The 22,255-nt window shown below is 43.1% G+C and overlaps 1 protein-coding gene across 13 annotated transcripts in view; it reads right to left on the minus strand.

The window, feature by feature from the left end:
• diaph2 (diaphanous related formin 2) overlaps positions 1-22,255 on the minus strand; it is a 705,396-nt gene that overhangs the window by 115,930 nt on the left and 567,211 nt on the right. For all 13 annotated transcript variants that reach the window (XM_090198585.1, XM_090198584.1, XM_090198577.1 and 10 more), the window contains one exon: positions 14,125-14,289. In XM_090198585.1, the coding sequence (XP_090054711.1) occupies positions 14,125-14,289 (165 nt within the window). The remainder of the gene's footprint in view (positions 1-14,124; positions 14,290-22,255) is intronic.

A 22,255-nucleotide genomic window follows, 5' to 3' on the forward strand; every position in this document is an offset into this window, starting at 1 on the left:
CTCTAAGAAATTATCAAATATACAGACAACAAATTCCAATTGGCTATACTAAAACTCTAACATTTTCCCCAATATTTGAACCAAGGACTGATCATCCCAATCCACAAAAGTGGAGACAAATTTGACACCAATAACTACCGTGGGCTAGGCGTCAACAGCAACCTTGGGAAAATCCTCTGCCTTATCATTAACAGCAGACCCTCAGTGAAAACAATGTACAGAGAAAATGTCAAATTGGCTTTTTACCAAATTATCATACGACAGACCACGTATTCACCCTGCACACCCTAATTGACAAACAAACACACCAAAACAAAGGCAAAGTCTTCTCGTGCTTTGTTGATTTAAAAAATGCCTTCAACTCAATTTGGCATGAGGGTCTGCTATACAAATTGATGGAAAGTGGTGCTGGGGGAAAAACATACGACGTACACGTGTACACAAACAACAAGTACGCGGTTAAAATTGGCAAAAAACACACATTTCTTCCCACAGGGCCGTGGGGTGAGACAGAGATGCAGCTTAAGCACCACCCTCTTCAACCTATATATCAACGAATTGGGGAGGGCACTAGAAAAGTCTGCAGCACCCGGACTCACCCTACTAGAATCTGAAGTCAAATGTCTGTTTGCTGATGATATGGTGCTTCTGTCACCAACCAAGGAGGGCCTACAGCAGCACCTAGATCTTCTGCACGACCTGGGCCCTGACCGTACATCTCAGTAAGACCAAAATAATGGTGTTCCAAAAAAGGTCCAGTCGCCAGGACCACAAATACAAAGACACCGTTGCCCTAGAGCACACAAAAAACTACACATACCTTGGCCTAAACATCAGCGCCACAGGTATCTTCCACAAAGCTGTGAACGATCTGAGACACAAGGCAAGAAGGGCATTCTATGCCATTAAAAGGAACATAAAATTCGACATACCAATTAGGATATGGCTAAAAATACTTGAATCAGTTATAGAACCCATTGCCCTTTATGGTTGTTAGGTCTGGGGTCTGCTCAACAACCAACAATTCACAAAATGGGACAAACACCAAATTAAGATTCTGCATGCAGAATTCTGCAAAAATACCCCCTGTGTACAACTGGTCCTGGGGCTCTGTTCACAAACACACCCCACAGAGCCCCAGGACAACAACACAATTAGACCCAACCAAATGATGAGAAAACAAAAAGATAATTACTTGACATGTTGGAAAGAATTAACAACAAAAAAAACAGAGCAAACTAGAATGTTATTTGGCCCTAAACAGAGAGTACACAGTGGCAGAATACCTGACCACTGTGACTGACCCAACCTTAAGGAAAGCTTTGACTATGTACAAACTCAGTGAGCATAGCCTTGCTATTAAGAAAGGCAGACCTGGCTCTCAAGAGAAGGCAGGCTATGTGCACACTGCCCACAAATGAGGTGGAAACTGAGCTGCACTCCCTAACCTCCTGCCCAATGTATGACCATATTAGACACATATTTCCCCCAGATTACACAGACCCACAAAGAATTAGAAAACAAACCCAATTTTGATAAACCCCCATATCTAATGGGTGAAATGAAAGAGAGAGTTAGAGAGGAATAAACCCTAACTTAAAACTCTCTGTGTTAATTGGAACATCGCAGACGTTTTTATCTCCATATCAAATCATTTCTAGGTATCAATTAAGTACCTACCTGTGATTGTTTTCAATTAAAATGGTAAAAAAAAAACAAAAAAAGCTTCTTAATAGAGAGCAATTTCTTAAGCAAAAAAAATTGCTCGGACTGCCTGGGATTGGTCTGAGTGGGGAGGGTAAAACTAAAAACTACAGTGTCTATCACATAAACCTGCTGTGTATTCTTAATTCTCACTATCCAAAAGATAATTAGCAAGCTAGCTCATAATGATGAGCATTAAGTGATATCTTGCTGTAGAAAATGCAAATAAAGAAGTTGCTTCATGTAGATAGCCACTAAGTCCCTTTTTAGGGGGTGACTACTGTATTACTACAGCCGTAGTTACCAGAATGGTCTCATCCATCCCCAAAATGTCTGACTTTGTGCATCGACACTTTGTCACTCTCCATGGTCCTAAATGGTAATAGGCACTGCTGCTACCGGCACAAGAGGGATTGCGTGTGTGTGTGTGTGTACATTTTTTTGCAGTGATACTGAGGCCTTCTCTCTGTTCTCTGCCCTGTGTTGTGGAGATGTAGACTTCCGAGCGCTCTGACCTCCACACCTGGCTGGAGAATTTCAGAGCCATTTTCTGAACATCCCCTGCACTGAGCATGGGCCAGAAGACATTTTCCTTTCAGGTTCTTCTTCAATTCAATCCAATAATTCATGACTTGTTGACTGCTCCCCCCTATCAGCTTCTGCTCCTATACATGCGTTTGCCCAGTCCAGAGACTGTTTGCTTGTCCGTAAATAGAATGCATGTCCAATACATTGCTTCATACCAAGTGGTATATGCTAGTGTGGATATTGGAACAGAGCTGTTTTAATTGCTCCATTTCTGTTGCACCACTGATTTCACACACACACACACACACACACACACACACACACACACACACACACACACACACACACACACACAAACACATAGATGTTGTAGATTTGACAAACATGATCACTGTAGCACAACAGAACCTTGGGCTGCCTAAGTGTTTATCAGCCATCTGTTGCTGTACGTGCCAGCTTCTAATGAAATTGTGTCAGGAACTTATGAGGTACAAATACACTAACTTGGTAGTCTTTAAGACACAATACTATATGTTTTCTTTATTGAAGGGTTATCCTGAATAAATTGAAATCCTGTGACCAGTTTAGGTTGAATAGTGCCTGCTGTGTGAATATCAGTGACTTGATCACTGACAGCCAGTGTCTATGCAAATATATATTGGATAAACCAAGTGTGTGTGTGTTAGAGGATTACTGTAGCAGCTGTCGAGGAGGAAGCAGCAGTAACAGGGAAAGTGTAGTGGGAGGAGAGGCATCATATTACCAGTACCATTATCATCACAATGACTCTTCATACCGTCAGTGTCAGGGCATTCGCATGCTTTTGAGATCGAGCCAATGGCCCTGAAAAGACGGACACACACAGAAACACACACACAGAAACATACACACATGCTTGTATGCATACGCACACACACACACACAACGGCACGCACACACACACTCTGGCCATCATAATTTTATCACTAAGATTATGTGAGGATGCTCCTTCTTGTAACCCCACACCCATTAGTCTGGCTTTATTGGTCTTATTCAGTCAATTAACGACTAAGACTGTTAGCTCAACATCCACCTGCCCAGGCTTTGCTAACTTGTTAATACAGAGATCCTCCTCTCTGCTCCGAGTCAGGATTACACACACAGAGCTGGTTGACTGCATTTCACCCCATCTCCAAATATGGCAGCTGCACATATATGGACTTCCTGCGCCCAAATAAAATAATTTTCATTGGCCTCGTCAAGAGTAGAAAAAAAACGTGGCTAATGAATTCTCTTATCTGTTGTAGTTGGCTCTATGAGGGCTGTCAGTCATTGCGTTAACTCAAATGCCTCATGTCGGTCAGCGTTGAATTAAGCAGAGGCTTTTTAGTCAAAGCAATTTAGAGGAAAGTAGCATTCCAATCAAGGTCTTCATTATCTGGGATGCCCCTGTGTGTAATGAATGTATTACAAAGGCCAAACAACGCTCTGTGATACCGCCGAATGAATGTTTAGCCTCAATGACTCGGAAGCCCATACCATGAACATTTGCATGTGCATGTTGAATGGGTGTCAGCGTAAAATCAATTGGAAAGTTAAATGAGGTATCTGTTGTGAATGTGAATTTCCTTAATGACCCCAACTGCCGACCAGTCACAATATCCATTTACTGTATCACTATGGCTGATGCAGAATGATATATACCCTCAGTGTGTAAGGTAAGTGATGGGTGATGCAAGGAACGTACCGTTAGCGTAGCCAAACGATAAATACCCTCCTCAGGACAGATTCACAATCCCGCTAGGCTGCTACTGGCTATCCAAGCTTAGCATGGTGCAAAGGGGAAAGGCTGTTAGCGAGCATCTATAGCTGCAGAGGAAACGTCTACATTCTTTCAGTTTTACAGGTAGAAAAACCAACAGCAACCAGAATGAATGCATCGATCACCAAACATTCCTGAAAGTTAGAACCATTGAAGCATCTGTTAAATGGGTCTCCCGGCAAGAAAGGAAAACCATAGGGAATAACAGGAATATTGCAGTCGCTGGTCATCGAAGGATTGCTTATTTTATACACTAACACCCTCAAAACTCTCAACTCAACCCCCCACTTCCCCAGACCTCTCCTACTCCTTGGCATTGAAGTCTAAATCAGTAATAACTTATTCATAAAGAGCTATTTGCTTGAGAGAATAATTAATTTATTAGCGGACGTCTCCTTTTAGAGGCTGCGCAACAGCAAATCCTTGGGGGAGCGCCGTGTCGAACGCTGGTACTCTTTGATCACGAGAATGAAAGTTAGTTATACATATGGGAAGGAGGGAGGGAGGGGTGGGGAGAGAGAGAGAAGAGAGAACAGAGAGAGAAGAAACTCAGACAAGAAGACCTTGCCATTCACACTAATAGGTTTGGAAGACTTTGAGCGTATCTTCTGGACATCGTGTCATCATCCTGACACATTACATTTTTGGGGGCACCGGGAGGAGAGGGAGAGATGGAGGGAGAAAATAGTTAAATACATGTTTAAGAGACTTCTTCCCGGGAGGTAGTGTCTCTGCTTTGTTCTTCACCGTTTGAGTTTGTCTTGGTCTACAAATATCCCTCTTGAGCATTCTGGGATTTGAATTTTTATGATGAATGTGTTTTCAGACATTTTATTTTAGACTCACCTCACATTCATTCCAATAAATGTCATATCTGTGTTTTTGAATAAACTGGAAAGGTGTTACTGTTGTATCATTTACTCTGTACTACTTTCCTGGATATTTTCCTTGAGGTTTTGTGTTTATATACTGGTGTCAACTGATCATGGTTTAGTTTTACTCCCTTGATCATCTAAATATATCCAAAGGAAGCAGTTTCTGTGTTCTTCGGAAATGAACAATACATGATTTTTGAGTGTTCTCAAAAAAAGATTGTTCCAGGAAATGTAGCGATACTGCACATGAGTAGTTTATAATTGGGTCATTTCAGTAATTTGTCTCAATTTGGTCCTACTGTACATGACGTTGAAATACTTTCCTGGAACAACCATTTCTGAGAACACAAAATTAAAGTATTGTTCATTTCCGAAGAAAACATATATACACTACATGGCCAAAAGCACGTGGACACATGCTCTTCGAACATCTCAATCCAAAATCATGGGCATTAATATGGAGTTGGTCCCTCGTCTGCTGCTATAACAGCCTCCACTCTTCTGGGAAGTCTTTCCATTAGACATTGGAACATTGCTGAGGGGACTTGCTTCCATTCATCCACAAGAGCATTAGTGAGGTCGGGCACTGATGTTGGGCGATTAAGACTGGCTCGCAGTCAGAGTTCCAATTCATCTAAAAGTTTTTGGATGGGGTTGAGGTCAGGGCTCTGTGCAGGCCAGTCAAGTTCTTCCTCACCAATCTCGACAAACCATTTTCTGTACGGACCTGGCTATGTGCACAGGGGCATTGTCATATTGAAACAGGAAAGGGGCTTCAAACTGTAACTAAGGGGCCTAGCCCAAACCATGAAAAACAGCCCCAGGCCATTATTCCTCCTCCTGGCACTATGCATTCGGGCAGATAGCCTTCACCTGGTATCCTCCAAACCCAGATTTGTCTGTCAGACTGCCAGATGGTAAGGCGTGGTTCATCACTCCAGTTTCCACTGCTCCAGAGTCCAATGGCGGCAAGCTTTACACCACTTCAGCCAATGCTTGGCATTGTGCATGGTGATCTGAGGCTAGTGTGCGACTTCTCGGCCATGGAAACCCATTTCATAAAACTCCCGATTAACAATTTTTGTGCTGACGTTGCTTCCAGAGGCAGTTTGGAACTCGGCAGTGTTGCAATCTGAGGACAGACAATATTTTACGCTCTATACGCTTCAGCACTCGGCGGTCCCATTCTATGACCGGCTGAGCCGTTGTTGCACCTATACGTTTCCACTTCACAATAACAGCACATACAGTTGATCAGATAAACTCTAGCAGGGCAGACATTTGACAAACTGACTTGTTGGAAAAGTTGCATCCTATGACGGTGCCACGTTGAAAGTCACTGAGCTTTTCAGTAAGGCCATTCTACTACCAATGTTTGACTATGGAGATTGCATGGCTGTGTGCTCGATGTTATGCACCTGTCAGTAACGGATGTGGCTGAAATAGCCAAATCTATTCATTTGAAGGGGTGTCCCCATATTTTTGTATATATAGTGTATTTATATTATCAAGGTGGTAAAACCCTACTGCCACGATATAATTCTTAGTCATTGTATTCAGAGAAACCCGGATAGTACTAACTAGCATCTTGAAAACAGTGGGCGGTAATACATCTATTACACTTATGCAGAAATAATGTTTAGAATAGGAAGAGCCAGCCTCCACGGTTCCAAGCTCTTCAGAGTTTCAATAAGCCCAGACCTCAACAGACTTACCCCACCCCTCTACCTGCTTAAGACCTGCATGACTATTTGAAGCACCGAAGGCGGAGGAACTGTCTTTTCTTTCCGTGTCCATTTAAAGGGGATAAGAAGCTTCCAAAGTCTTTTTTATCAGTGTGGAACTTACACGCTTCCATGATACATTATACATTCCAGGCGCAGGTTGTGTACCAAATGGTGCCCTTGTAAAACAAATAGTGCACTATGAAAGGCATAGGGTTTAATTTGGGAAGCGCCTACAGTTTATGTATGCTTTAATCTGTCCTATAAGCCCGCCCCTATGTCATCAGGCTCCCAGGTCTGTCAGGCAAATATGTGACATGTGCTTCATGTGCTCTCTCTCAAGGAATAGAGAGACTAGACATGTGCTTCATGTGCTCTCTCTCAAGGAATAGAGAGACTAGACATGTGCTCTCTCTCAAGGAATAGAGAGACTAGACATGTGCTTCATGTGCTCTCTCTCAAGGAATAGAGACTTGACATGTGCTTCATGTGCTCTCTCTCAAGGAATAGAGAGACTTGACATGTGCTTCATGTGCTCTCTCTCAAGGAATAGAGAGACTAGACAAGTGCTTCATGTGCTTTCTCTCAAGGAATAGAGAGACTAGACATGTGCTTCATGTGCTCTCTCTCAAGGAATAGAGAGACTTGACATGTGCTTCATGTGCTCTCTCTCAAGGAATAGAGAGACTTGACATGTGCTTCATGTGCTCTCTCTCAAGGAATAGAGAGACTTGACATGTGCTTCATGTGCTCTCTCTCAAGGAATAGAGAGACTTGACATGTGCTTCATGTGCTCTCTCTCAAGGAATAGAGAGACTAGACATGTGCTTCATGTGCTCTCTCTCAAGGAATAGAGAGACTAGACATGTGCTCTCTCTCAAGGAATAGAGAGACTAGACATGTGCTTCATGTGCTCTCTCTCAAGGAATAGAGACTTGACATGTGCTTCATGTGCTCTCTCTCAAGGAATAGAGAGACTTGACATGTGCTTCATGTGCTCTCTCTCAAGGAATAGAGAGACTTGACATGTGCTTTCTGTGCTCTCTTTCAAGGAACAGAGAGACTTGACATGAGCTTCATGTGCTCTCTCTCAAGGAATAGAGAGACTAGACATGTGTGCTCTCTCAAGGAATAGAGAGACTAGACATGTGCTTCATGTGCTCTCTCTCAAGGAATAGAGACTTGACATGTGCTTCATGTGCTCTCTCTCAAGGAATAGAGAGACTTGACATGTGCTTCATGTGCTCTCTCTCAAGGAATAGAGAGACTTGACATGTGCTTCATGTGCTCTCTCTCAAGGAATAGAGAGACTTGACATGTGCTTCATGTGCTCTCTCTCAAGGAATAGAGAGACTTGACATGTGCTTCATGTGCTCTCTCTCAAGGAATAGAGAGACTAGACAAGTGCTTCATGTGCTCTCTCTCAAGGAATAGAGAGACTAGACATGTGCTTCATGTGCTCTCTCTCAAGGAATAGAGACTTGACATGTGCTTCATGTGCTCTCTCTCAAGGAATAGAGAGACTTGACATGTGCTTCATGTGCTCTCTCTCAAGGAATAGAGAGACTAGACATGTGCTCTCTCTCAAGGAATAGAGAGACTAGACATGTGCTTCATGTGCTCTCTCTCAAGGAATAGAGACTTGACATGTGCTTCATGTGCTCTCTCTCAAGGAATAGAGAGACTTGACATGTGCTTCATGTGCTCTCTCTCAAGGAATAGAGAGACTTGACATGTGCTTTCTGTGCTCTCTTTCAAGGAACAGAGAGACTTGACATGAGCTTCATGTGCTCTCTCTCAAGGAATAGAGAGACTAGACATGTGCTTCATGTGCTCTCTCTCAAGGAATAGAGACTTGACATGTGCTTCATGTGCTCTCTCTCAAGGAATAGAGAGACTTGACATGTGCTTCATGTGCTCTCTCTCAAGGAATAGAGAGACTTGACATGTGCTTCATGTGCTCTCTCTCAAGGAATAGAGAGACTTGACATGTGCTTCATGTGCTCTCTCTCAAGGAATAGAGAGACTTGACATGTGCTTCATGTGCTCTCTCTCAAGGAATAGAGAGACTAGACAAGTGCTTCATGTGCTCTCTCTCAAGGAATAGAGAGACTAGACATGTGCTTCATGTGCTCTCTCTCAAGGAATAGAGACTTGACATGTGCTTCATGTGCTCTCTCTCAAGGAATAGAGAGACTTGACATGTGCTTCATGTGCTCTCTCTCAAGGAATAGAGAGACTTGACATGTGCTTTCTGTGCTCTCTTTCAAGGAACAGAGAGACTTGACATGAGCTTCATGTGCTCTCTCTCAAGGAATAGAGAGACTAGACATGTGTGCTCTCTCAAGGAATAGAGAGACTAGACATGTGCTTCATGTGCTCTCTCTCAAGGAATAGAGAGACTTGACATGCTTTCTGTGCTCTCTTTCAAGGAACAGAGAGACTTGACATGAGCTTCATGTGCTCTCTCTCAAGGAATAGAGAGACTAGACATGTGCTTCATGTGTGCTCTCTCAAGGAACAGAGAGACTTGACATGTGCTTTCTGCGCTCTCTCTCAAGGAACAGAGAGACTTGACATGTGCTTTCTGCGCTCTCTCTCAAGGAACAGAGAGACTTGACATGTGCTTTCTGTGCTCTCTCTCAAGGAATAGACTTGATGCTGTTGTTACCTCATGAGTATTGTCCTTGAGTTGAAGTACAGTAGAACTACATCTTACTGAAGTCAATGTTGAGTTGAAGTACAATAGAACTATGTCTTACTGAAGTCAATGTTGAGTTGAAGTACAGTAGTCAATGGGCACTAACGTACCTCAGCATCACATAATCATTGGTAACACTGGTGCTCCCAACTTAAAGATAGGAGCACAACAAAATCTAAATTGATTGAGATACAGCCCATATTGGGCCTATATGAATTCTAGCTACTTTTGAAGCACATTTTGTGCCATGGAAACTAATATGCAATCCTGTAATGACATTTGTTTATTATGAAAACCTGAAATGTTGATACAAAACCTGTCATTGAAATTACAAAGTCATTGGTGGAATATCAGGTTTCTACATTGTGTACAAGCACTACTGACCTATTGCGATGCATTGCATTGAAACATTAGTACTTTTGAATGTTCTGTCCGTTTAGTGTTCTGAAACAACCAGTAGTGGTGCGTGGTTAAAATCACTGGGGAAGCCCAAAAAACAACCATTTCATGTATCTGAAGGGTCAAACTCTGTCTTCCTGGTGGGCGTGGAGGACAAATCAAGTTCACTATAGGTCTACCACTGGCCAATCGGATGGCTCAGATTAACGTGTCTGCAATAACGTAACAGGCATAAAAGAAAGCTACAGCAAAGTTGATACTGTGAGGTTTCAAAACGTTTAAAACCTTGACTAGAGTGAGACTGTCAACGAATACAGCAAAAGAGCTGCTGTTTTTATGAGTGAGTTCATGTTTAAGTTCTTACTAAGCACTGTCAACACTTTGTATTCAACCCTTTTATAAGCCCGTACTCTACACAGACTGGTGCGGCATTAGCAATCAGACCTGCAGTAGGCCTACGGTGCATTCGGGAAAGTATTCAGACCCGCTTGACTTTTTCCACATTTTGTTACGTTATAGCCTTATTCTAAAAACTATTCAATAAAAAATGTTCCACATCAATCTACACACAATACCTCATAATGATAAAGTGAAAACAGGATAAAAAAACAAAACAGAAATACATTAACATAACTATTCAAACCCTTTAGTATGAGACTCGAAATTGAGCTCAGGTGCATCCTGTTTCAGTTGTTCATCCTTAAGATGTTTCTACAACTTGATTGGTGTCCACCTGTGGTAAAATCAATTGATTGGACATGATTTAGAATGGTACACACCTGTCTATATAAGGTCCCACAGTGGACAGTGCATGTCTGAGCAAAAAAAAGCCATGAGGTCGAAGGAATTGTCCGTAGAGCTCAGAGAAAGGATTGTGCTGAGGCACAGATCTGGGGAAGGGTAAAAAATAGGGCAAAAAATATCTGCGGCATTGAAAGTCCCCAAAAACACAGTGGCCTACATCATTCTTAAATGGAAGATGTTTGGAACCACCAAGACTCTTCCTAGAGCTGGGCGCCCGGTCAAACTGAGCAATCGGGGGAGAAGGGCATTGGTCAGGGAGGTGACTAAGAACCCAATGGTCACTCTGACAGAGCTCCAGAGTTCTTCTGTGGAGATGGGCAAACCTTCCAGAAAGACAACCATATCTGCAGTGGCAGCATCATGCTGTGGGGATGTTTTTCAGTGACAGGTACTGGGAGACTAGTCAGGATTGAAGGAAAGATGAACGAAGCAAAGTACAGAGAGATCCTTGATGACAACCTGCTCCAGAGTGCACTACCCTCTCCATAATGATCCTTTCTCTCTCTTAATACAACCCTCTCTATAATGATCTATAATGATCCAACCTGACAGAGCTTGAGAGGATCTGCAGAGAAGAATGGGAGAAACTCCCCAAATACAGATGTGCCAAGTTTGTAGTGTCTTACCCAAGAAGTCTCATGGCTGTAAACGCTGCCAAAGTTGCTTCAACAGGGTCTGAATCCTTATGTAAAAGTGATATTTCAGTTTGTATTTTTTTTAATACATTTGCAAAAAATCAATTTTAGAATAAGGCTGTAACGTAACAAAATGTGGAACAAGTTGAGGGGTCTGAATACTTTCCGAATGCACTGTGTATGCAAAAAGACCATTGCCATTTATGGATTTACTTTGAACTGGACTGTGTTACAGTCGTGAGTAGATGGCCTTGTTTTGAGATCAAAGCGAGAGCTGCATGTCAAACTCTGTGCACATTTTGTTCATATCCTTTGCTAGTTAGTGATTTTTTAGCCCAGTTATAGATAATTTGTTGTTAGCAATAGGGGAGTGATTGCTTCCCACAAGAGTACAAAACATGTACATTTTCTTTGAAAAGCGAGTAAGGTAAAGGGCTTTTTTTTGTCTTAAAGGGGCAGTGTTGTATTTTGAGACAGGCTTGAATAAGCTAAGTAGTCAGAAAAAGAATGCATTTTATTTTGTAATGTGGTTGCTTGCATCAAACATCACAACAACATTTTCAGTCACCTTCTTGTCTGAAGGACAAATGGATAAACAGGTTAATGTCAAGCCCTGCATGTTTTTTTTATTTGAAAGGTTATGGAATGTGGGCCTACAGTACATTGAACACCACACATTGGTTGCTACTGTAGGCAGAACGATATAATAACTATTTCCATGTTCAAATGTTATGGAATGCATTTTCTCCATATTTTTTTCAATATTAGACACTCTGTTAGGCCTACATTCTGATCAAATAGCCACAGTTGCCTACTTGCTGCTGCTGGAAGTTGCACAGAAAATGTTCAAGTTTTCGCTCAGCAGACCTGAAATTTGCTCAGTGACGGAAATAATTAAATGGGACATTGGTTACATGACCTACAGCATGGTCAAGCAAGATCATTTTTTAATCACTAAACAACGATTGATTTAGAACCACGGAGAGTTACCGCAAGTCGCAAAGCTAGCTAGCCACTGGAGGACAACATCAACGAGATGCAACAATTCAAGTTGTTTCTGTCAATGACGTCTGCTCTCCATGCGATTTGATGGGAGTGACAACAAATCCAAACTGTCATATACTTTTTTGGGGTGTGCCAGGACCATTTATATTTGAGCTCACTCAGTTTAGCTCAACGCTGATTGGCTATAATTGTATACTTTTTTTAATCAAGGGAAGTCAAATGCTCGCTGGCTTTCCTTGCATTCAATGCTACGGGTGGCAACAATGTCATACTCTTTTGGACCAGACAACATCAGATAGAATGCCTACTCATACAGAGACACTGTGCAGGGCGCTGTTTCAGTTGCTCAGATGCTTTCTCCTGTGAGATACATTCAGCCTCTCGCGGATTTAAGGAAAATGATGAAAGACATAAAGACGAAAGATCAATTATTTCTTCTTTTTATCTTGGTACATTTTTTGTGGAAGCCTGGTTTCCCTTGGCCCCCATGAATACACGCCATTGGAAACAATGGAAATTGACGTTAATAGAGGAGCCAGCATATTACTATAGCAGAGGCCATAGAAAAAACCAGGGAAAGGATGAATATTTTTGATGAAATCGATCGCCCATTGCCTAATACCAGAATTAAGATGGACCTGCCTATTTGTATAGGTATCTGACACTAGAAATGAAAACACATTTCTTGAGCATCCACATAGCTTGCGTGTCACATTTGCAACATAGATCATGCAATGGATGCATGCACTGTTGGGAGCTAAATTGGTGGCTATAACCTACCTACTTTGTTGGGTAATAATCACGGTTGAAAAATGTATCATAAACTAATTTACTAGAATATCAAAGTCAAAGGTTAGCTACCTCTTTTTGAACTTCTTATTGCTAGTTATTGATTTATTGAAATGACCGTCGTAGTAGTTGAAAGTTGGCTGTGTAGCTGAAAAGTCAGAGCCGAAGGGAGCACAAGTCTATTACAAGCAGCACCCAGACCTTCAATCAGGAGAATGGCCATTTCCATGTCCACCAGCTTTTCACAGTTTCTGTAATCGACATAACTGCATCTAGCTGCTCATTACAGTAGCTATCTATCTAGCCAAACTAGCGTGCTTTGTTACATTTATTAGCAGTAGGACTGCATTTTGAGAGGTGAAAAATGGATGCACCATAGCCCCGGTGCCCAGAGGTCCCATCGTGAGCTACCAACTCCTCTCCGCCTTGTTTGTGCACTGTGCTGAACTTCCAATAATGACAAGAATAAGACGTTTTTTAGACTGAGACCATTTTGTCTAGGGCTCTTTGGAACAATTGTACAGCGAAGACCAAGATCATTACAACAATTATTATCTGGGTGATTTAATTTGTCGGACGGTGCTCCCAAGATAAAAAAAAAAACAGGTCACATAGCAAAATATTTGGTGACACTTTAGTAGAGCCATGGTTCCAAGTGTGTGTGTGTGTTTCATGACCAATCAGGTAAGATAGAGACACATTTGAAGAAGCTATCTTTCAAATGGATTAAGCTACAACATGTTATGACCCCATCACTGAACGATAAGACTCTCAGGAACATGTATGTGTCTTCTGTTTCATTCTACAATGCCCACAAGCCACGCAGGACTCAGGACAGGACATTAGAACAGAGTGGACAAGACCAGGCACTAAATCAGACTTTCAGAAAGACAATCATACAAAATTACAGCCTGATGAACTTCCCAATACCTTCTCCTGATTAATTTCAGTCACTTCAACCCATACTTCTTTCAGATTGATATACTGTCAAAAGTACTGTCAGACTGATTTGTAATAGACTGTCATTACCCCAATTTAAAAAAGTGAACATCACTTTTTTGTATACGTTGGGGTTGCAAAAATGTTTAGATATCAAAATGGGGTCGCAGGCCAAAAAAGTTTGGGAAAGCCTGGTGTACTGTATATTTGCTGTACTCACCACGAAGAGGGTACGGAAGGAGGCCAGGTCACCGAAGAAGTCCTCGACACAGAGGACGTGGGGGTCGAAGGCGTAGTAGCTGCCCAGGCTCTCGTATAACTTCTGCATGTTCTTGTGCATGGTGGACAGCTTCTCATATTGCTCCCGTGAATGTTTTGAGAAGCCGTGAGGGAAGGTATAGTCAAGGAAATAAACATTTTGTTTGATCAATGGTACTGGTCAGACCTGGGTTTCAAATACCCTGAAAATAGATTAAAATACTTTATCTGTGTCTGTTTGGACTTACCATGCTCAATAAACCAATAAAAAAGTCCCACAACTGTAAACCGCACCCATCTGGCACTCCAGGCAAACGCTCAAAGTATTTGAAAATATTTTTCAAGTATTTGAACCCAGGTCTGGTACTGGTGTGAACCACACGGAAATGATACTACATACTGTAACACTTTGTCACCATGCTGTGTGATGTTACACAACAATAGACAGTCATCATTGAGCTAGTTATCAAACCACCACCTCCTTTCATTCACTTGTTTGTAAACACACCCACCCACACTGAGAACGCAAACCAAAAATGCTGAAAAAGCCATTTCTTTTCAGACAGGGAGAGGTTGGAGAAACTAATGTGTGTGTTTCAATAACCTCTCCAACTCACTTTGGAGTCATTGGCACAGTGGGCTAATAGCGCACAGCCCGGGAGTAATGGAAATGTATTTTGTAGTCAGCTGCGACACAGATGGCTGTTGGAATAGCTGATTGCAGTCATTGTTCTATTGTTTCTCCCAACAAGAGCGGGGTCAGTTTGTCTTGAACCGCGGCCCACGCCGCACTATGTAATTTACTGAGCAGATAAAGCACTTTCTACTGGGTGAATGGCTATTGACAGCTGCTGTCCATGCAGTATTATCCCAGAGGACCACATGGAGCCCAGACACTGGTCATAGACTCTGGTTGTTCTGCCACAAACACAGACGGACCCACACACAGTGTGACAGTGTGTGTGATGAGGTGAAAAGCACACCTCTATTGAACACACTGTGTAAAACAACTCACAGCAAGCATGGAAAGCCACACACATTCAAGCAGATACACAAAGCAGTGTGACAGGACACACACCGCGGTAGTTTTCAACCCTACTCACCTCAGCCTCAATGTTCAGGCCACTGTCAGCAACACACAATCACACTGAGGCTAATTGGACAACACAGCATCAAACACCCCCACTGTTCTGTCAATCACGTACATCACGTTCATCTATCTACCTGTATCTTCCGATCTATGCATTTCTGCATCTGTTCATGTCTGTCTAAAGCTGTCCAAGGCTGTCTATAGGCCTATGGGCTGGGATGTGGCTCTATGGATGGGCTGGTGTGTATGTGGTCTATCAGGGGTTCTTTTGGGGGATCCTATGGGGGTGTGATGACCGATCTGCGGCCTTGCTACATCTGTGTCCTGGCCGACGTTGGGTCCAGCTGAGCGAGGATGAAAGCAGGGCCGGCAGGAGGCCAGACAAGCTGGATTAGCTCTCAGCGGGTCAGTGTTAACCAGACCTCAACAGCAGCACTGGCAGTGACCAGCACTACAGCCCACACAAGCCTGGTGATGCTAGATTTATCTAGCTGATAGATGTCTTTATCTCTCTTCCTCCCCTTCTCTCTTTCCGTCACACTGTCTATCTCGCTTACTCTCCCTTTCTCTCTCTCTGTCTGTCACTCACCATTTGTCTCTCTCTCTGTGTTCCTCTCTTTCTTTTTATCCATATTTTTCTCTCTCTCTTTCTTCCTCTCCCATCAGCTCCCTTTAAAGACCTAAGGACTTGGATGGAAGGGTGTTTATATCAAACCTTGTTTCCACACATCCAATCTCTCAAAGGCACCAACTTTCCACAAAGTTATACAGTGGTTCTACCTCTCGCCCATATTAAAGTCCTTCTAAACCACATTAAAGTCCTTCTAAACCACATTACAGTCCATCTTAACAACAATAAGGTCCTGTTCAACCACACTATGGTCCTGCTTAACCAATGTTTGTGAATATTTCACTCCCATTAACCAGCTGTCAGCAGCACATTTAGTGTCACTCGATAATGAGCCCAAATATTTCATAAAATCCACAAATTATGCCAGGTTTGACTGTTTCACACCAATACTCCCACTCACTTTGTCATATGATTCAAGCTTAATATTCAACATAATATTGCTTATACAATCCAGGGTATGCAAGCTTGGTTACAAAATACAGGACAATACTATTATTACAAACGTATTATAATATATTTTGATAAAAGAGTGAGAATAGAGAACAGTGTGATGGAGAGGAGTTGTCAATGGACAAGGGCTGAAGTAAGTAAGTAGTGGGGATGAGAAGTGTTGAATGGATGATGCAAGGAGGTAAGTCAAAGCTCAGGTAGCTGTGCTTGTGCTGCTTACTTGGTGGAGCATGCATTCTGTGCCGTTTGTTGTTTAGCATGAATAACTGAGCCTCGGTACACCAGGATAGCTGGATCAGAGCAGTGAAGGGATGCTGTCTGTCTGCCCAGCTGTCTCTCTGTCCCTTTGTCTGTCGGTCTCCCGCTGGGGACTGATGTGAGGCTCAGTGGGCTTCAGCTCTTGTTATTTCCACATTAAAGCCATGTCATATTGACAGTATCTGACAACAGACTGTCCTACAGCAGTGCCAGTATGCAGCATTTTCAAACTGCATCTCTCAATATCCGATACAGTCTCTCTCTGGCAGACTCCTCATGTTGTGATATAGTCTCTCTCTGGCAGACTCCTCATGTTGTGATATAGTCTCTCTTTGGCAGACTCCTCATGTTGTGATATAGTCTCTCTCTGGCAGTCTCCTCATGTTCTGATACAGTCTCTCTCTGGCAGTCTCCTCATGTTGTGATACAGTCTCTCTCTGGCAGTCTCCTCATGTTCTGATACAGTCTCTCTCTGACAGTCTCCTCATGTTCTGATACAGTCTCTCTCGGGCAGTCTCCTCATGTTCTGATACAGTCTCTCTCTGGCAGTCTCCTCATGTTGTGATATAGTCTCTCTCTCTGGCAGTCTCCTCATGTTCTGATACAGTCTCTCTCTGGCAGTCTCCTCATGTTCTGATACAGTCTCTCTCTGACAGTCTCCTCATGTTCTGATACAGTCTCTCTCGGGCAGTCTCCTCATGTTCTGATACAGTCTCTCTCTGGCAGTCTCCTCATGTTGTGATATAGTCTCTCTCTCTGGCAGTCTCCTCATGTTCTGATACAGTCTCTCTCTGGCAGTCTCCTCATGTTGTGATATAGTCTCTCTCTGGCAGTCTCCTAATGTTCTGATATAGTCTCTGTCTGGCAGTCTCCTCATGTTCTGATAGTCTCTCTCTGGCAGTCTCCTCATGTTGTGATATAGTCTCTCTCTGGCAATCTCCTCATGTTGTGATACAGGCTCTCTCCGTTCGTCTCCTCTACTCTTTCTTTCTCTCTTTCTCTTCCATTGTCCTGCTTTTTTCTGTCTCTTTCTCATGTTATTGCTTCCTTGCTATTTCCCCATTCTCTCAATTTCAAAGAAACAAACGCACACAACAAGTCCCATACTCAGAGACTCACCTGGACTACGAAATGATCTGAGCGGAAAGAGAAAGAAGGGGCTCAAGGTAAAGTATGACAGCCTCAACTGGTTCTCTGCCTGTTTGTCATCTCCTATGGCTCTCACCTGTTTGTCATCTCCTCTGGTTCTTTGCCTGTTTGTCATCTCCTCTGGTTCTTTGCCTGCTTGTCATCTCCTCTGGTTCTTTGCCTGTTTGTCATCTCCTCTGGTTCTTTGCCTGTTTGTCAGTCTCCTCTGGTTCTTTGCCTGTTTGTCATCTCCTATAGCTCTCTGCCTGTTTGTCAGTCTCCTCTGGCTCTCTGCCTGTTTGTCAGTCTCCTCTGGATCTTTGCCTGTTTGTCAGTCTCCTCTGGCTTTCTGCCTGTTTGTCAGTCTCCTCTGGCTTTCTGCTTGTTTGTCAGTTTCCTCTGGCTTTCTGCCTGTTTGTCAGTTTCCTCTGGCTCTCTGCCTGCTTGTTAGTCTCCTCTGGCTCTCTGCCTGCTTGTCATCTCCTCTGGCTCTCTGCCTGTTTGTCATCTCCTATAGCTCTCTGCCTGCTTGTCAGGCTCCTCTGGCTCTTTGCCTGTTTGTCAGTCTCCTCTGGCTCTCTGCCTGTTTGTCAGTCTCCTCTGGCTCTCTTCTCTGCCTGTTTGTCATCTCCTATAGCTCTCTGCCTGTTTGTCAGTCTCCTCTGGCTCTCTGCCTGTTTGTCAGTCTCCTCTGGCTCTCTGCCTGTTTGTCAGTCTCCTCTGGCTCTCTGCCTGTTTGTCAGTCTCCTCTGGCTCTCACCTGTTTATCAGACTCCTCTCCTCTCCCTCCCTCCTCTCTCCCTCTCGTTCTCTTTCTCTCCACCAGCTGTCCTCAAAGGAGGAAAGGAAGGCTGCATTTCCTCTGCACTGTACCTTACATGCAAGACACATTGTTAGGGAGTTGGAGTGGGCTGTTAAAAGGGATATAGTATGGATAAATGTATGGATATATGGACTGGCTATTAGACTATCCAGTACTCAGAATAGTAATATTAGCCCACCATCCCTCCATTCTCAGTCAGACTGAGCCCACCATCCCTTCATTTTCATTCAGTCTGAGCCCACCATCCCTCCATTCTCAGTCAGTCTGAGCCCACCATCCCTCCCATTCAGTCAGTCTGAGCCCACCATCCTTCCACTCTCAGTCGGTCTGAGCCCACCATCCCTCCACTCTCAGTCGGTCTGAGCCCACCATCCCTCCACTCTCAGTCGGTCTGAGCCCACCATCCTTCCATTCTCAGCCAGTCTGAGCTCACCGTCCCTCCACTCTCAGCCAGCTAACCTCTCTGTGTCGGTCCCGTCTCGCCTCTCCCTCCCTCCTCCTCCCTCCACCTCAGCACTACCAGGTCACATCCCATCCCATGAGTTGGCCCAGGCGTTAATACCCTGTGACAGCCTCTGTGGTCTCTACCACGGCCCGTCACAGGGGGCTGCCAGTCTGCGCCAGCTAACGTGCGACCTCCCATTCTGAACTGCACACAACACAATACAACACAACAGGCTGGTACTAGCTGGCACCGGCGCCACCACGGCCATACCTGGTTCAACCTAATGTTGCTGTCCAAGGGACATGTCCTGAAATGTGAGGCCATGGCAATAGTGTAGAACATGGTTTATAGTACAACTCACACTCTCCCCCTCCCTCTCTCCATCACTCTCTGTCGCCCTCCTTTTATATCACTCTGCTGCTCAGCCGGATGGGCTGTGTCCAGTCTACTTGTAATTTGGTTCACAGGGCCCCTGGCAGTGGAAAGAGGGACAGAGAGGATAAAGATGCCTGAGAGGCTGGGTAGGAAAAGCTTAGGCTTAGTGCAGGGCCTCCAGAGTACCAGGGTCCAACAGACACATGAAAAAGCATTAAATAAACATTAATGGAACTGGGTTACAGGAGATTTATTAAGAGGGCTTTTTACCACCTCGCCGTCGAGAGCGACGCACGTCATTTGAATAACTCTCGCATGCACACAGGTAAACAAACAAGGTAATTTATTGCTGTCCTTGTCGGTGGCCGTTGTGAAAATCTATTTTTACATTGTTTTTCCCGGGAAAATTTGTGTTTTCATTTTTTTTTATGGTTTACGACCAGACAGAGATTGAGCACTTTATTTTCAGGCTACGGTAAGTCTGACTTGGATCCGATTTTTATGTCACTTTGCCGTGTGCTAAAAATGAGGCCTTAATCGTGGCTTAGTGATGTTGAATATATCCTTGGCCAATGGTAAATACACTGATAAAATGTGACTGATTAAACAGTACACACAGTAATGAGGACACATCTGTTTCATAAGCGCAGAGTTCAGGTCTGAGAAGTTCATGACGGCAGACCAGTAGATTAAAAGTGAAAAGAAGAGGTCAGATACAGATTGACTCCCAGAATTGTTCCTCATTTTGAAAACTTTGTGAACTCAATGTTCTGACAGTCGCCTGCCGGACTCTAGCAGCGCAGAACTGAATCAAGAATGTGGTAGGTAAGAAATATATGTGACAGTCATTTTTTAATTATATACAGGGCATTCAGAAAGTATTCACACCCCTTACCTTAATCCACATTTTGTTATGTTACAGCCTTACTCTAAAATGTATTAAATTATTTTTTCCCCACATCAATCTACACACAATACCTCATAATGACAAAGCGAAAACAGGTTTGAAGAAATTTAGCAAATATATTAAATATAAATAACAGAAATACCTTATTTTTCATACACTTTGCTATGAGACTCGAAATTGAGTTCAAGTGCATCCTGTTTCCATCGATCATCCTTGAAATGTTTATACAACTTGATTGGAGTCCACCTGTGGTAAATTCAACTGACTGGACATGATTTGGAAAGGCCCGCACCTGTCTATATAAGACCATGGGAAACAAGATTCTCTGGTCTGATGAAACCAAGATTGAACTCTTTGGCCTGAATGCCTAGCATCACATCTGGAGGAAACCTGGCACAATCGCTATGGTGAAACATGGTGGAGGCAGTATCATGCTGTGAGGATGTTTTTCAGCAGCAAGGACTGGGAGACTAGTCAGGATCAAGGGAAAGATTAACGAAACAAAGTACAGAGAGGTCCTTGATGAAAACCTGCTCCAGAGCGCTCAGGACCTCAGACTGGGGAGAAGGTTCACCTTCCAACAGGAGAATGACCCTAAGCACATAGCCAAGACAATGCAGGAGTGGCTTCGGGACAAGGCTCTGAATGTCCTTGAGTGGCCCATCCAGAGCTGCAAGTAGATTGTAAGTTTTAAATATTCAATATTAAAAAAAAAAATGAAAAAAAGACGAGGCTAAAATCGCTGCTAAAGATGCTTCAACTAAGTATTGAGTAAAGGGTCTGAATACTTATGTAAATGTGATATTTCAGTTGTTTTTTAACACATTTGGAAACATTGTGTGTAGATTGATGATGATTTAAAAAAAAAACATTTCATACATTTTAGAATAGAAGGCTGTAACGTAACAAAATGTGGAAAAAGTCAAGGGGTCGGAATACATTCCGAATGCACTGTATACTCTATGCTGGCTCTTTTTCTAAAAACATTTGTCAAAAAGTGCTTTACATTAACCCTGCCTACATCAATCGTGCCTACATTAATCTTGCCAAAGATGAAGCACCAGCACAGTTGCAAAAACAACAACACGAAAAACCTGGAGAGAGCAGACTCAGAAGGTCTGCCTATTCTAAACTGTCTGAACGTATAATTCTAGTCAATAACCAGAATACTTCTCCAACTATCAAAAAATCCATTTGATTGTAGGAAAAATGGTTTGTTGTGCCCATGAAAAGAACAAAAGTCGGGTTCATTTCACACAGTGAAAGTAATTATAATTGTACCAAATGAAATGCCACAACGGCGCGAAACTCTTTGAAAATTGCTGGACGTTGTCCAAAGTAATTAACACAACAATTTGGATGGGATCAACAACATACTATAGACAAACTATTTCTTCCTCATTCTCATTCATATCGATGTCTTGTCTTCTCATCTCTTTCTTTGTCTCTTTATTTAACTAGGCAAGTCAGTTAAGAACAAATTCTTATTTACAATGACGGCCTACCCCGGCCAAACCCGGGCGACGCTGGGCCAATCTCTGCCACTCTTTCCCTCTCTGCGCCTCTATCTCCCTCCCTCTCTCTCCATTATTATTTCTCCATAAGTATCTATCTTTGTGTGTGTGGCTTTCTCTCCTCCTTCTCTCTCTCAACCTATCTCTCTATCCATCTATCTCTGTCTCTCAAATGAATTGGAACTTGAGAGTGAATAATCCGACATAGGGTGTTATGTCAGTGAGAATGGTTTACCAAGAAAAACTTCCAAATAGACAAATTAACTTTAATCCTGGATCTGTCATCTAAAACAGTAGTACACACACCCATATACTGACACGCACGTACACACGCACGCGCACACACACACACACACACACACACATAATTACATTGGTCTCTCAGGTTATCTCTGAGTAAGGCTGGCAGCTGAATGTAGATCAGTGTGTCTGTCAATGTCTCAAGTGCATACACTGAAAGGATAGGTCTGTG

Source organism: Oncorhynchus mykiss, chromosome 14 (genome assembly GCF_057628025.1).
Source record: "Oncorhynchus mykiss isolate SJ-2025 chromosome 14, ASM5762802v1, whole genome shotgun sequence".
Classification (NCBI taxonomy): domain Eukaryota; kingdom Metazoa; phylum Chordata; class Actinopteri; order Salmoniformes; family Salmonidae; genus Oncorhynchus; species Oncorhynchus mykiss.